General features: G+C 40.6%; 2 protein-coding genes across 4 annotated transcripts in view; one reads left to right on the top strand and one right to left on the bottom strand.

The window, feature by feature from the left end:
* LOC143885379 (U-box domain-containing protein 44-like) overlaps positions 1–3,899 on the bottom strand; it is a 28,626-nt gene extending 24,727 nt beyond the window's left edge. For 2 of the 3 annotated variants that reach the window (XM_077389525.1, XM_077389527.1), the window contains exons 1-3: positions 3,696–3,899; positions 1,082–2,756; positions 56–359 (exon numbers count right to left, since the gene is read on the bottom strand). In XM_077389525.1, the coding sequence (XP_077245640.1) occupies positions 56–359; positions 1,082–2,314 (1,537 nt within the window). In that variant the 5' untranslated portion in view covers positions 2,315–2,756; positions 3,696–3,899. The remainder of the gene's footprint in view (positions 1–55; positions 360–1,081; positions 2,757–3,695) is intronic. The other variant, XM_077389526.1, reaches the window with a different exon arrangement.
* A 7,975-nt stretch (positions 3,900–11,874) lies between these two features.
* Positions 11,875–12,462, top strand: LOC143883070 (uncharacterized). The gene has a single exon (XM_077386435.1). It carries the CDS (start codon positions 11,875–11,877, stop codon positions 12,460–12,462), a length of 588 nt encoding a protein of 195 aa, XP_077242550.1.
* Positions 12,463–15,582: the final 3,120 nt, after the last annotated feature.

The raw sequence follows: 15,582 nt of genomic DNA, 5'->3' as shown, positions 1-15,582 counted from the left end.
TTCCACAAAAAAACGAATCAAAAATGCTGAAAATAATGGCATATTATAGAATGACCTGAAGAAAGCCGCTGCAACAAATGTTTAAAATAATTTGCCCTTGCCATCTGTACAACATTCTGGTCAAGGAAGGAAAGATTCTCCAAGAGCTCCCTTGCATCTATAGCAACTTGAGGATTTTCATTGTTTGAAAGTGTCACTACGAGAAGTATACTTCCCTGCACCTTCCCAATATGGTTACGAACCACATCATTTTTTGATAGTTCCAATAGCAAAGCCACTGCCAACTTACTTTCCCCAATACGCCGTCCAAGAGAACGAACAATAGATTCAATGGAATTATCCACTTCAGCAATTCTTTCCTGCAGGCACCGAATTCAATTTGGTCAACGGCATTGAAATAGGAGCATCTACCACTTTGCTGATTAAAGCATCTCCTTGTTGACGAGGCAAGACCTTGATGTACTCAACTCAACTCAACTCAACTCAACTAAGCCTTTGTCCCAAGCTAGGCAAGACCTTGATGCAATATATCAAAATAAGTAGGGTTAATTTATAGTTCAAAGAGCACAAAATAGCTGAAACTTTGGCTTGCAGATCATTTCCTACTGGTCAGGAAACAAGAAACTGATGTAACTTTCTCTATTAGGTGCTGTCAAATAATAACCTTACGCCTTTGGAGATGGCGTTATTATTATGTTTTTTTGAAAATAGGGAGTTTTGGTTGACTTTGTAGGGCAAAATGCGAACTGAGACAAGAACGCGGCCAAGACTAGTCATTGGAGATGGCGTTATTTAATCTTCTATAATTTAACACTCCCCCTCATGCGTGGCCCCTCTTTTTTAGGGTTGGCCTACATGTGACACATGTGGCCCCTCTTTTGGGTTGGTCATGTGGATTTTTAATATCAAGGAGTTTTGAACACGGGACCTTTGCTTTGATACCATGTCAAATAACCAATTACTCCAAAAGCTTAAGCCTTTGGAGATGGAATTATTTAATCTTTTATACTTTAACAGGTGCCAGTAACAGAAGCAAAGTGACAAACTAAAGTAATAAAGGTGAATTTTTTACAGAACATACCTTGACATCATCACTATCCTTTGCCAATATGTAAAGGATGGACAAAACAGGACTTCTTATCAGAGAATTGTTTCTGCCAAGAAACCCAACTAGAATTGGTATGTAATTCTCCAATACTACCCATTCTCGGTGTAAGTCTCTTTCTTCACAGAGTTCTTGGAGCTGGCTCAGACACTCAAGAATTTCTTCCTCCTCATCTGACGAGAGTTTAGACTTCATTGAACCAATCATGATCATCATGTTTCTATCCGTCCATTCTTCAATCGATTTCCGAAGTGTAATGTTAGGCCGAATAATTTCTCTGTTTAAGGGGGTCATAGTCATGGGGCAGGTGGTGTTCCCATCTTCAAACCACTTTTCTATCGCACTTCTCTCAAATGTTTGGCCAGACGAAGTTTGGATGGGGTCCACCATAACATCACGAGTAATCGGACAATAAAATGACTGGAGAGGTTCCAATGGTTGATGACCTAAAGAGTTTCGCTTACTGAAATATTTCCTCTCTCGTTCTTCAAGAGACAAAGTGGCATCTGCCCTTTCAAGCAATGCAATAATCTGATCCATTTGTATAGCCCCTTCCTGGTCCTTTCTCAGCTGTGCATCGTCTATTTCTCTTTTGAATTCTTCAAACTCCCTCTTCAATGTTGACCGCTCGGTTGAGATGCCAACAGCCTCTGCAATGAGAACAAGCAAATTATTTGCATAAGAACGATCAGCATTCCTTTCCTGGATTCCTGAGTCAATTCTTGCCAAGACCTCCTCCTCCACTATGGCCATCCTGAACTCAACATTCAGCATATTATCACATAGCTCATTAATTTCCTCATTTATATTTGACGAGAGATCCAATGAGGCCAAAGGGATAAGTCTCACTGCTCGGCTAATCTTTCTTGTTGTTTCCTGTAAGCGCTTAACAATACTCCTACAATTGATTAAGAGATAGACCTTGTTTCGTTTGCTACACTCCAAAGTTAGCTCCTTTGCGACTTTGACTTCCCTATTGAGGATCTCGATGACGACGTTTAAGCTCTCGAAATTGAGGACTTTCTTCTTGATCAATTCTCTTAGAACAGGAACAATCTTATCCAAGTAACTTGAGACTTCTGCAAAACTCTCCTTTTTAACAAGGACGTCCCGGGCAGCATTTGTGGTGGCTACCATCTCCTCTATAATTCGAGAAAGGGCTTCCGAAGCCGGAACAAAAGCAGCATCCATAATCATATTCATTGCCATCTCGAGGAAGAAACTAAGAAATAAACTCTTTCATGTCCATTGCCATCATTGCAGCAATGGTGGCCCGAATTCAAACCATAGTTTCAAAACTCCCCCCTATCATCGTTGACTCCCCCATGTCGACTCCCTTTTGTCTTGGCCGCGTTCTTGTCTGAGTCCGCATTTTGCCCTTCAAAGTCAACCAAAACTCCTTTAACTCTCCCAATTTATGACCGCGTCAAATAAGTATTCAGCCGATTCGGACCGAGTCGACTAGGATTTGCTTTGGTTGCATCTTGACCCGCATCCACATTTTGATATGGTGATTTCATTCAAACAACATGGAGGAAGCTTATCATAGCAAGATCCTTAACAAATTCAACACAAGCAAACAAAAGCAACCGTTCAAACGCTCCATCCAGATTCGTTAGAATTGACTACACCTGACTCCTTTCCTGCAGAACTGGAAGAAAAAAAATCACAGAACGATCTTGAATTTTTTAGGGCTGCAACTTGGCAGAAACCAAATTACACAAACTTAACAGTTTTGCCTAACAATCTACTCCAATTCAACGCAAATTACGTCAAACGCTTCAATTTTCAAGTCCTTCCGGATTCTTCAACTTTAAGCTAGAACCCTAGAAATGAATCATGAACAGATAACTACAGAATAACCAATTTTGAAAAAAATCTTCAAGAAGATGGAGTAAAGTAAACCGATTTCTCGCAGTTTCGACTCGTTTCGGTGAGAATTTCCAACAAATCATTCAATTCCGCTGAAATGCAAATGAAAATGTAGCGTTTTACGCCCTGTTTGTAGTGCAAGAAAACCATTTCATATGGAAAATGTTTTCTTGAAAATTTGTTTTTCTTTCCACAATTTAGAGGGAAATAGTATAATTAGGGTAAATTTAGAGGGATATCATCATAACTTAAAGCTTCCTCTAAATAAAAATTGAATGGGGTTGGTTCAAATTATCTTTTTCCATTGTAAGCAAAATGTACAAAATCCCAGAAATACTTTTCCTTTCTAAAAACAAGGCCTTAAGAACTTCAGGATTCCAATTTAACAGTTTCAGATATCTCCAACACCCAAACAATCTACTCCAATTCAACGCGAATTAGGTCAGACAGTTCAATTTTATAGTCCTAAATTCACAAAATTCTTCAACTTTTAGCAAGCAAGGGATTAAATAGAAGACACTGTACAGTTAGAACAAAACCTAGAAATGAATCATGAACAGGTAACTATAGAATAACCAATTTAAAACAGATCTTAGACAAGATGGATCAAAGTACAATGATTTCCCACAGTTTCCTCTCGTTTCTGTCAGAATTTCTATCAAATAAAATGCAAATGAAAATGTAGGGTTTTAAGAACTTTTCCCTAGATAAAATTCACCTGGTAGAGAGGAAAAAATGCGATAAGTCGCTGGAATTTGAGGAGAATACTTAGAATTTCCAGAGGAATTTCTTTTCCAAATCCTTTCCTTATGCTGAGGGTTTTCTTCTTTGCGGGGAGAATTCAAGCCGCCATGACTAGATGAAGAAAATGACTTAAGTGAGGAACGTCATCCCCCCCCCCCCCGGACGGCTGGCTAACGTTTTCCCACCATTTGACCGGTCTCTCTCTCTCCACACACACAACAGGAACAGTTGGTGGGCCCATCTTTGAACAACGTAGGCCCCGCCCATACCACACCATAGGATAATCCAAACCGTCCATATTGGGCCATAAACGGAAATAGGTTGCGTCCCAAAATATTATTTTCATAGGCTGATCCTAGCCCTCCGATCTAAATAGAAACTACATCTTATGCAACTTTTATAGATTGTAGGGTTGTGATCATCCTACGGAAATGATTTTTGGGGCACAACCTATTTACATTGTGGCCCATCAAATGGACGGCTCGGATCATCCTATGGTCTGGACGGTACACTTCATTTTCAAAAATATGGGTGGGGCCTAAATAGGTACGAACCACACCATAGGATGATCCAAACCACGGACGGCTTGGATCATCCTATGTTGTGGACGGTATGCTTCAATTTGAAAAATATCGGTGGGGCCTACAATTGGGCCTTAATATTAGTGTACGACCAACTCCATAGGATTATCCAAACCATGGACGGCTTGGATCATCCTATGTTGTGAACGGGCCTTAATGTTACTGTACGACCACAGGATGATCCAAACCATTCATTTGATGGGCCAACCCTTTTGGGGGCACAACCCATTTACGTTATGGCCCATCAAATGGACGGCTTGGATCATCCTATGGTCTCGACGGTGCACTTCATTTTCAAAAATATGGGTGGGGCCTAAATTGGGCCTTAATGTTACTGTACAAACCACACCATAGGATGATCCAAACCATGGACGGCTTGGATCATCCTATGTTGTGAACGGTATGCTTCAATTTGAAAAAATATCGGTGGGGCCTACGATTGGGCCTTAATGTTACTGTACGACCAACTCCATAGGATTATCCAAACCATGGATAGCTTGGATCGTCCTATGTTGTGGACGGGCCTTAATGTTACTTTACGACCAACTCCATAGAATGATCTAAAGCATTCATTTGATGGGCCATAACGTAAATAGGTTGTGCCCCAAAAATCATTTCCATAGGATGATCACAACATTGCATAAGATGTAGTTTCTATTTAGATCGGAGGGCTAGGATCAGCCTATGGAAATGATATTTTGGGATGCAACCTATTTACGTTTATGGCCCATCAAATGGACGGTTTGGATTATCCTATGGTGTGGGATGGGCGGGGCCTACGTTGTTCAAAGATGGGCCCACCATTCCACCAACGGTTTCTGTTGGGCCCACCACCTGTTCTGTTGTGTGTGTGTGGAGAGAGAGAGAGAGAGAGAGGTCAAATGGTGGGAAAGTGACATTTACGTTAAATCCTAATGTTTAACGTTAGCCAACCGTCACGGGGGGGAATATCAGCGCCCTATTTCTCTCTTTTGTCCCTTTTTTCCCGCCGTGTTAACTTTCTTCGTTGTAGTAAGACAAGTAATGTTTTAATAATTGCACGGTTCTAACTTGTCTTTTCTTTTTAAATGGTTTTTGGGAACTGTACGACCGCACTATAAGATGATCCAAATCGTCCATATGATAGGCCATAACATAAATAGGTTGTGCTGAAAAAATCATTTCCATAGGATTATCCTAGCCCTCCAATCTATAGAGGTTTCCATACTATGCAGTTCATCTGTAGATCGGAGGGTTGGGATCATCCTATGGAAATGATTTTTTGGGCACAACCTATTAACGTTATGGCCCATCATATGGATGGTTTGGATCATTGTATAGTGTGGTCCAAACAGTACTCTTTGAAAAATAAGGGACTATAAGGGCTTACACCATATAAATCTTGCTCTTTAGATACTAAAAGACAAGATTCATTAGTGCATATAACAAAACATTGAGGAGCGAGAGTTGCAAGGGCTCTCTCTACGAAGGGCCGGAGGAGGGTCATTTTTAAAGCCACTTGAGAAACATGGTTGCGCTCGCATCATTTCCCTTTTGGGTTTTGCTAAGAAAATTTCCACTCATATTTTCACATACTTTCAAACTTTGACACACGTTTTGAGATTTCTTTATTAAAACATGTGTAAATTTTCTTTCCCAATGCACCTTAACGGTTGTGCCCTAAGGGCATACGTTAACAAAACCCAACAAGCAATTTTACTCCAAAGCTTAAAAGCTGTTGGCACATGTGGCCCCTCTTTTGGGTTGTCCATTACATGTGGGTTTTTAATATCAAGGAGTTTTGAACCCAAGGATCCCAAAGCTTAAGATATTGGAGAAGGTATTTATTTAACCTTCTATACTTCAACATATCTGGCCAACACGAACAGGAATTGGAAAGGTTTTTTAAGAAAAGTCTACTGATATCGGCACTACCATGTCTTTATAATTGCACTAACTCACCTTGTCTTTTCTTTTTTAAAGCTTTTGAGAACTTGTTGGGGAATTCTTAAATAGTAAAAGACAAAGTGAGTTAGTGCAAATATCAAAAAATGGCAGTGCCAATATCAATAGCATAAGAAAATGATGAAATCAGGATTTATACAGTAAAAAAATTTAAGTACCCCTCATTTATACTCTTCTTATGAAGCTTGAACTATTCTTCTTAGACAACTGATTTTTGGCACTATCATGTTTTAATAATTGCAAAAGCTCAGCTTGTCTTTTCCTTTTTAATAGGCTAGTGAGAGCATTTTGGGAAATGTAATGACCTCTGGTCTTTAAATATTAAAATACAAGATGATTTACTGCAATTATCAAATCATGGTTGTGCTGATATCATTTCCTTCATTATTATTATTATTATCCCAATTTTAAGGCTTTTTAATTGTTTTCAGTTTTTTTTCTTTTTTGCCTAGTTTTACGAGTTTTTTGGTTTTTTTTCTTTTTCCTTTTTTCTTCTTCTTCTTCTTCCTCGAATTTATAGCTTTTCTCATATTTTCTTAATTTTTGTTCCTTCTTTTTTCTTCTTCTTGCTAAGATTTTTTTATTATTTTGTTTTCTTCATCTTGTTTGAATTTATGTCTTTTTCTTATGCCCCCCCCCCACCCCACCCCACCCCCATCATCTTCTTTAAACAAATTTTAACCCTAACAGAGTAAAATTCTATCAATATTTTTTTATTAGTATATATATATATATATATATATATATATATATATATATATATATATATATAGAGAGAGAGAGAGAGAGAGAGAGAGAGAGAGTAGTGTTCCTGCGTAGCTGCTTAGATAGCTTATCTGAGCAGGTGCTTCAAAAGCTCATGTGGCCCACATTTTTTGGGTGATCCAAAGCATTCATTTGAAAGGCCCTTCCATGGATAGAGTGTGTACCAAAAATCAGCCCTATAGGATCATCCTAACCCAATCAAAGGTGGAGGGGAAAACGGACAAACACTGTTTCTGACCATTTTTCCCTTCCACAAATGGCAGGGTTAGGGTGATCCTAAAGGGTTCATTTTGTGTACACACCCTATCGATGGAAGGGCCTTCCAAATGAATGCTTTGGATCACCCCAAAAATGTGGGGCCACATGAGTTTTTGAAGCAGCTGCTCAGATAAACAAAAGGTTGCTGCTAACGAGTGCATAAAACAAGGTCGGGCCCATATGTTTTGGGTGATCCTAAGCATTCATCTCAAAGGCCCCGTCATGGATGGGTTGTGTACCAAAAATCAACTCCATTGGATCATCTTAGGATGTCCATTTGTGGGTGGGGAAATGGACAGATATTGTTTGGCCACAAATTTGATCGTTTTTTCACCCCACAAATGAAAGGGTTAGGATGATCCAATAGAGCTGGTTTTTGGTACAAACTTCATCCATGATGGGACCTTTGAGATGAATGCTTAGGATCACCCAAAACATGTGGGCCCAACCTTGTTTTATGCACTCGTTAGCAGTTATCTTAGCTACTACGTTAGCAGCAACCCTTCTCTCTCTCTCTCTCTCTCTCTCTCTCTCTCTCTCTATATATATATATATATATATATATATATATATATATATATATATATATATATATATACTAGTAAAAAATGGCCGGCAAAGAACTGTACGAACCACGTCATAGGTTGATCCAAACCGTCCATGTGATGGAACACAACATAAATAGGTTGTGCCCCAAAAATCATTTCCATAGGCTGATCCTAGCCGTCCAATCTATAGAGGTTTCCATAATTCCCCTTAAATCGGATGGTTAAGATCACCCTATAGATTTTTTATTAAAAAACCATAAAGGAGGGGGGTAAGATTGAAATTATGTGGCTTTAATGGGTGCGTGCGATGCACGGGCCGACAAAGAACTGTACGGACCACGTCATAGGTTGATCCAAACCGTCCATGTGATGGAACACAACATAAATAGGTTGTGCCCCAAAAATCATTTCCGTAGGCTGATCCTAGCCCTCCAATCTATAGATGTTTCCATAATTCCTCTTAAATCGGATGGTTAAGATCACCCTATAGATTTTTTATTAAAAAATCATAAAGGAGGGGGGTAAGATTGAAATTATACGGCTTTAATGGGTGCCTTTATTAAAAGCATAAAGGAGGGGTAGGATTGAAATTATATGATTTAATGGGTGCCTTTGTTAAAAGCATAAAGGATGGGGGTAGGATTGCAATTATATGAGTTGAATGGGGGCATTTGTTCAAAAAAGTCAAAAAATGTGAGGTGTAATTCTCACGGATTTTTCAAAAAAATCGAAAAAACTCTCTCTTTTCATCCCGGCTTATTATAGTAGATATATATACACACACACACACACATAAAAATGTGAGTTTTTTTTTTTGGAATGGCTTCAGTTTTTAATATATAGATACAAAAAATTAAGTTTTTAATCCTATTGGAGCAAAAATAATCGGCATAAATTCCCAACGCCCTGTTTTCATTGCATTTCTAATGGAAAATTTGTTTGAAATCTTTTCCATGATTTAGAGGAAAAGGATAGTATTATGATTATGATTAACTTTCACGATGTGTCATCCTATATTTTTTATATGAGAAAAGTGTTCCTCCACGATCGTATGGATAAGTTATCTACTCCGTCGGCTTAAAATACAGTGGGGGCCCACAGTGTTTGGGTGATGCAAGCCATTCATTTGATGGGCCCTTTGCATGTGGAAAGTAACACACTGTAAAGAATTATTTTCTATTGGTTAGTTTTAGTGATGTGAAGCAGTTCATGGGCAAAGGTGGCACCTAAATGTGAAGATTTTCAAAGTGCTTAGACTTTCTCATACTACAACAACAACTACTACTGCTACTTATAATAATAATAATCATATTATTGTTATTATTATTAGGGCAGTGATAAATCGACTCCCATGTGTTTATCTCTCTCCTCTTTCTCTCTCTAACCTAGAGGAGAGAGAAAGACACATGGGGAATAGATTTATCAATTTGGGGAGTCGATTTATCACTCCCCTATTATTATCTATTTGCAATTTGTTTGATACCTTAAGTCAAATGACATTGGCACAACCATGTTTTGATAATATGACGAACTCACCTTGTCGCATGTGCTTTAACCAGCTGTCAAAGGCTGTTGGACAGCTTTTTGGGAATTGTATAACAGCTGGTTAAGCATATAGGACAAGATGAGTTGGCCATGAATTTGACAGTGATAGAGTGAAAAAGTCCTTGCATTATAAACTCCAACTAGCCAAATGAAGGGAAAAGACATCCTCACTTCCTTGTTTTGATAATGGCACACCACACTTAGTTAATCACTATTATAATTGTGGGTTGATATATTTTTGGGAATTTCAAAGGCTTTTATAAAAGCAAATAATTTGAAGTCCGTAAAATAAGGATAGGTGTGCCATTACCAAAAAAAGGGAGGGGGTTATTGTTTCTCCAAAATAAACCGACCATACCACGGGCTCCTATGCTTTCATGGAACCAGCTCTATACTAAGGCCATTTAATATAAGGGCAGTGCCATATTTTGATGAAGGCACTATCTTTTCATGGTTGTAACAATACTAAAGTCCTGTTTGTCTAAGATTATGGCAACCGATTGTGAGTGCTAAACTTATTATTGGACAGAAAATTAGCTTTAAATTTGAGTCTAATAATCAGTTTAGCGCTCACAATTGTTTTGTCATAATCTTAAACGAACAGGGCCTAAGATGCTGTCAACATCTAATTATTTGAAAAGTATAAACCAAAGTAAGTAAAAGAATAAACCAAAGTAAGTAGTGGTATTATCAAAATACTGTACCACGGACATTAGTCTCCTTAATATTCTAAATTATTATAATTTTATAAACAGGGGAGCGAATGCGTACTTTAGGGGGAGTGAAAATATCATTGCCCGTACTGTAGGGGGAGTGAAAATATATTGCCAACTACATTCCAGCTATTCTAGTGACCACGACCTTTGAACTCGTTTTCAAGCTTCAACGCGGATTGGGCTTTTGAATGCTTAGACCAGAGAATATCAAGAGACTTTGACGGTCTCTCTTTGATTGTTTCAACTCCATGAGCTAATGCTAAGAAATCCTACCATTTCCTTCCAAGTGCTTTTGCTCGTATAAAGAAGGTTGTGGGTCGTTGAGAAAAAAAATATTTTACTTGGGGATTTTCTAGGTACCATCGCATAAGGCAATTCACAGATGGTCTGTCACGTGTCAGGCCAGCCACAAAGGCTCACTTTTCAACAGATTTCGTCATCATTGCGACACGCAATATGAGAAATGCCTTCTGTGATAGTCCCTAACAGGGTGTAAAGACGGTGGAGCCATTAGATCCCGCCACGTGTCACCCTTATATCAGATGAATCTAATCATGATTAAGAAATATGGTAAAGCATGGCAATGCCACGTGATCTCGCCACGTGTCACCTCTCCGCCGTTAAAATCTTAAGCATGATTATCCATCATCACGATTATGGATGGATTTACACGACAAAGCCATGCGCGCCGCCGAGCCAGGAGGCAACCCAATCCAATAAAAGAATGCTTTCTCTCCAAAATGATGAGAGATGTCCACGTGGTATCCCGTAAAGGAAATCTTCATGCAGGAAAAAAGAATAAATAGGCAGCTAAGCTTCTGAGGGAAGTGGAGGATAGGACGAGGAGATAAAAAAACCCAATTTAACCTGGGGAATTAAGAACACATCCTTATACCAGACACCATTAAAGACCAACTTCAACCACCATTAAGAGGACTCGATCCTAAGTGAAACGGGAAGGGAAAAGGCGCTCGACGCCTGCTCGCTCACTCCTTCCTACTCTCCACCGTCAAACCTGATTGTTTCTCCGTTATTTCTTGCTGTATATTATACGGATGGTCCAAAATCTGACTTGGGTGTCGAAGTGGTCGTCTGGGGCCCACCCCGGACCCCTTCGTTTGTGGTCACTGATACCAACGGAGGCTCTCTACCTGCCACGCGATCGCAGACCCGGATTCCGGCATCATCATATTGGCGTCATCCGTGGGACTCGTTTGAGCTTGAATACTTCATGACGATGAGAAACCACACCCAACTGCAAGAAATAGAGGAAGTGACCAGAAGCCAGACCCAGCATGCACAAACTCACGTCTCTAACTCCCGAGAGCAGAACTCGCAGGCCTCGGGCCAGCACTTGCCTACCTCCAGCACCCCACAGATGGTTCCCACCATGGAAATGTTCAACGAACTTCGTCAGGAATTCCTTCTACGGCTGCCCCCACAACCAAAACCTCCAGTTCCGAAGTTCCCCCAGCCTCGAACGGATGGACTGAAATCTATGAAGAAGACAATAGGGAGTCACCCGAAGAATGTCATCATCGGCGGATGCGGGAGCCAGTTCGAGCCGCCTCTCCTTCTACAAACAGCCCTTTACCCCTGCCAGAGGGAGCTCCCCCAACTAAGGGATATCGACCAGACTCTGGAAGACAAGGTACTCAGAGCCACGCCAACCCAACCCGGACAACTCGATCCCAGGAGTTGCCCCCAGTGCGAGCAGAAGAGGTGGCTCCGCACAACTACTAGGCCTAGACCAACTAGCTGACCTGCAAAGGCAGATCCGGGAAGTTAAACGAGAAATGAAAAAACTGTATGCCAACGACATCATGGACGAATGGGAAAGAGAAACAATGTCCCCGTTCACCTCGGAGATTATGAAGGCCCCTGTAGAAACAGGGATAGATCTTTCTCGACTTGGTAGCTATGATGGGAGCACCGATCTGCTAGAGTTCCTCCAGACTTTCAGGAGAGTAATGGCGCTCCGAGGCGCGTCAGACAGATTCATGTGCAAGGCCTTCTCCTCCCTCCTAAGGAAAACCGCCAATGATTGGTATCTGCGCCTGGAGCCAGACTCCATTGGATCCTTCCACGAATTTGGAAGAAAGTTCACGGCACGGTTCGCTAATAACCGCCTCCATCATGACCCAGCGGACGCTCTCTTGGCCCTCCGACAGGGAAAGAACGAAACCTTGAGAGACTTCATGCTAAAGTTCAATGCTGAATTGTCCCAGCTTACCAACATCGACGTCCAGATAGCAGTTGCAGCCCTAAAGCACACAACCATTGACCAAAACCTCAAGGTACACCTCACTCTCAAGCCATTGCGGGATCTGCAAGAACTTGAATCCAAGACCAACAAGCTTATCCGAGCGGAGAAGCCTGCATAAGGGAACGGAGCCGAGCGGGCCTTGAGGAAAAAAAAAGAAGACATGAAGGGAGCAGGGAGATCTCGGGCCGAGGAGAGGCCGGAAAATAGGAACCCCATCCCCGTCTTTGAAAGGTTAGTAAATGCCCCCTTAAAAGTTCCGCTTTCCCATGTCCTGTTCGCCATTAGAGATCAGGGCCTCCTAACTACTCCTAAGAAAATAAGCACCGATCCAAAGAAGCGTCAAGCCGGAAAGTTTTGTGATTTTCATATGGACCACGACCATGAAACTGACCGTTGCTACCATCTTAGACTTCAGGTGGAAAACTGGCCAAAGAAGGCCACTTGAATCAATATCTAAAGAGCCCCGTGCAGATCGAACGTCCTCACCAACAGACAAATATATATATCGCTCTTCTCCTCCTGGCAGATCGAGAAGCCGACACCGGTCCAACAGCAGGCACCGGTCCCACAACAGGCACCAGTCCCGTAGCAGACGTCGATCCCTGGATTGTCACCACCACTCACGGTTCCATCGATCACCCAAGAGAGAACCCTCGTATCAAGCGCCCGCCCCCGAGCAACCTCCCACCATTGCTGGAAAGATCAACATCATAACGGGAGGGCCTGCAACAGGAGGACCGACAACAGCCAGCCGACGAGCATACGCGGAGCGAGTGTTCTCCCTGGAAATACCTTCAAAAAGGGTCCGGACAAATCCGCCCCAAGAAGACAAGGTCATCTTCTTCTCTAGTAAAGACTACAAGGGACTGCAAGTCCCGCACGATGACGCACTGGTTATGAGGCTGATCATCTCCAACTACGATGTAGGGAAGATCCTGGTAGACACAGGAAGCTCCGTCAATATGCTACATCTCGGGACCTTTGAAGAAATGAAACTCGGTGAAGGAAGGCTAGGACCGACAGAATATTCCATATTCCATATACGGATTTTCAAGTGCATCCGTGTAAGTTAGTGGTAAAATCGATCTACCTGTCACCTTTGGGACATACCCCCTCCAAAAGACCATTATGACAACCTTCCTGGTCGTAGATATACCGTTCACCTACAGCGCCATCATTGGACGACCAGCCCTGAGGGACCTGGGGGGGTGGTGAAATTCCAAGGGTGGTCCCGAATTGGCAACAAACGAGGAGGGAAGAATTAGGTTTCTAACAAGTTTTAATTCTTTTGAAAACTCAAACCCAATTTTGGAAATTAAGAGATCAACAATAAAATTCATGCACACAAGTCAAATCTAAAGTGCAAATGCAAATAAAGAGCAAGAGTAAGAGAGATTGCACCCGAGATTTTAAAGTGGTTCGGTCCTCCAAACGTGAGGCCTACTCCACTCCACCAACCAAACCCGTTGATGGCTTCACTATGTGATCTTCTTAACTTCGGCGAAGATCGGTGCCGATTACAAATTCCGATTACCTTTAACCTTGGTGGCAATCTTCACCACGGAGAGTGGGCTATGCTTCTCCGAACACTCGCCCAATACAAGTTCTTGATAAGAAAGAAAGAACAAAAACGATCCCTCACAAGGGTTTATAAAGTGTAGAAGATGTACAAATTTTGCCTATGATCCAAATCCTAATCTTTAGAGGATGAGAGGCATAATCAAGTTTGATTCGCTCTTTGGATGTTCAAATGAAGTTTTAGAGTGTTAGGATCCATGATTTGGAAGTTGGGAATACCCATATATATAGAAAAACCCAAATATGACCATTTGGTGGCATAGTGGTAATTCTGGAAAAAACACCAACGGATATAAATCTAACCGTTATTAGTGTTCTCGGAGTTCCGGGAATACAAATAGAAGTTGAAAAATGTCTACTAGACCATTTCTCGGAGCTCCGAGGAATCTCTCGGAGTTCCAAGCTCAGGGCTCCGAGAATTCTCTCGGAGTTCCGAGAAGCCTATGTTGAGCAGATTTTCACTTCATATTTTTGGGCTTCCAACTTTACACCAAGATGGGATTGCTATGAGGGTTCCAAGGTGTTGGAACACCACAAGGACAATCTCTTATACATTTAGGGTGTGTGAGATTAACTTAATTATGCCTTTCAAAATCCTAAACTAGGATTGGATCTTAATACAATCTAATATAACTTTGATCTTCAATGCGATTCTTCAAGTCTTCAATCGTCTTGGACTTCGATGTCTTTGGCCTTCATGATGTGGTCCAATGAGAGCTTTTTTTTGCCTTAATCCAAGCAATCTTGTCTTAGTACCAATGAGATCTACAACTTAGACAATCAAACACATTAGTGATCATAAATCACTTGTGTATTGGAATCATCAAAATAAGATGGGAATGCCAAGGTGGAAACCATTGGGCTTACAATCTCCCCCTTTTTGATGATGACAAGCACAAGAGATTTTCCAATAAAAGCATTCATATTTCCCTTACACTAGAATTATCTCCCCCTTTGGCATCAATAAAAAAGATTGGGGTAAAAGAGAAACAAAGGGATGAAATATTCAATTTAAAGCTCCCCATTTTTCAAGAAAAAAGACAAACCTAGAACTCCCCTTATTGGAAAAACAATTTCAATACAAGAGGGGATATTTAATTAACCATAAAAGATATTCAAAAATAAGCAAAAAGCCCCTAATCTAAGCACATATAAAGATGATCATATGGGGGCTTTGGGAACCCAAGATTTCTTGGTTCCACCATAATCCCTAATCTTAGATGCACATTGGAATTGGTAATGACCATTGATTCTACAATAATGGCATCTAACATGAGGGTTAGATAAACTAGTCCTATCATAATGTGCATGATTAGGTCTTTGACTAGTCTTCCTTAAGATTATGTCAATAATTTTGTCACCATTTAAGAATCCATGGAGACATAATCTTAACCTTTCATTTTCATTATGAAGATGGGTTATTTGATTTAGAAAATCATTAAATTCATCTTCATAAGATTTGGAAGAGCTTACCACATCTTGGAGTTTTACAATTTGGCAAGTTTTCTCATCCAAACAACCCTTAAGGGTTTCAATCTCAAGTTTAAAATTTTCAAGTTGTGCTTGAAATTTGGAAGAAGATTCATTTTTTTCAAAAAATTAAGTTTATTTTCTAATTTTGAAATGGATTTCTTTTGAACTTTATTTTTAGAAATTTGAG

This window comes from Tasmannia lanceolata, unplaced genomic scaffold, assembly GCF_043159265.1.
Source record: "Tasmannia lanceolata isolate RefF3 unplaced genomic scaffold, GAP_Taslan_0.1 ptg000008l, whole genome shotgun sequence".
Lineage (NCBI taxonomy): Eukaryota > Viridiplantae > Streptophyta > Magnoliopsida > Canellales > Winteraceae > Tasmannia > Tasmannia lanceolata.
The sequence above is the reverse complement of the archived record's forward strand: the minus strand, read 5'-3'. Positions and strand labels throughout refer to the sequence as shown.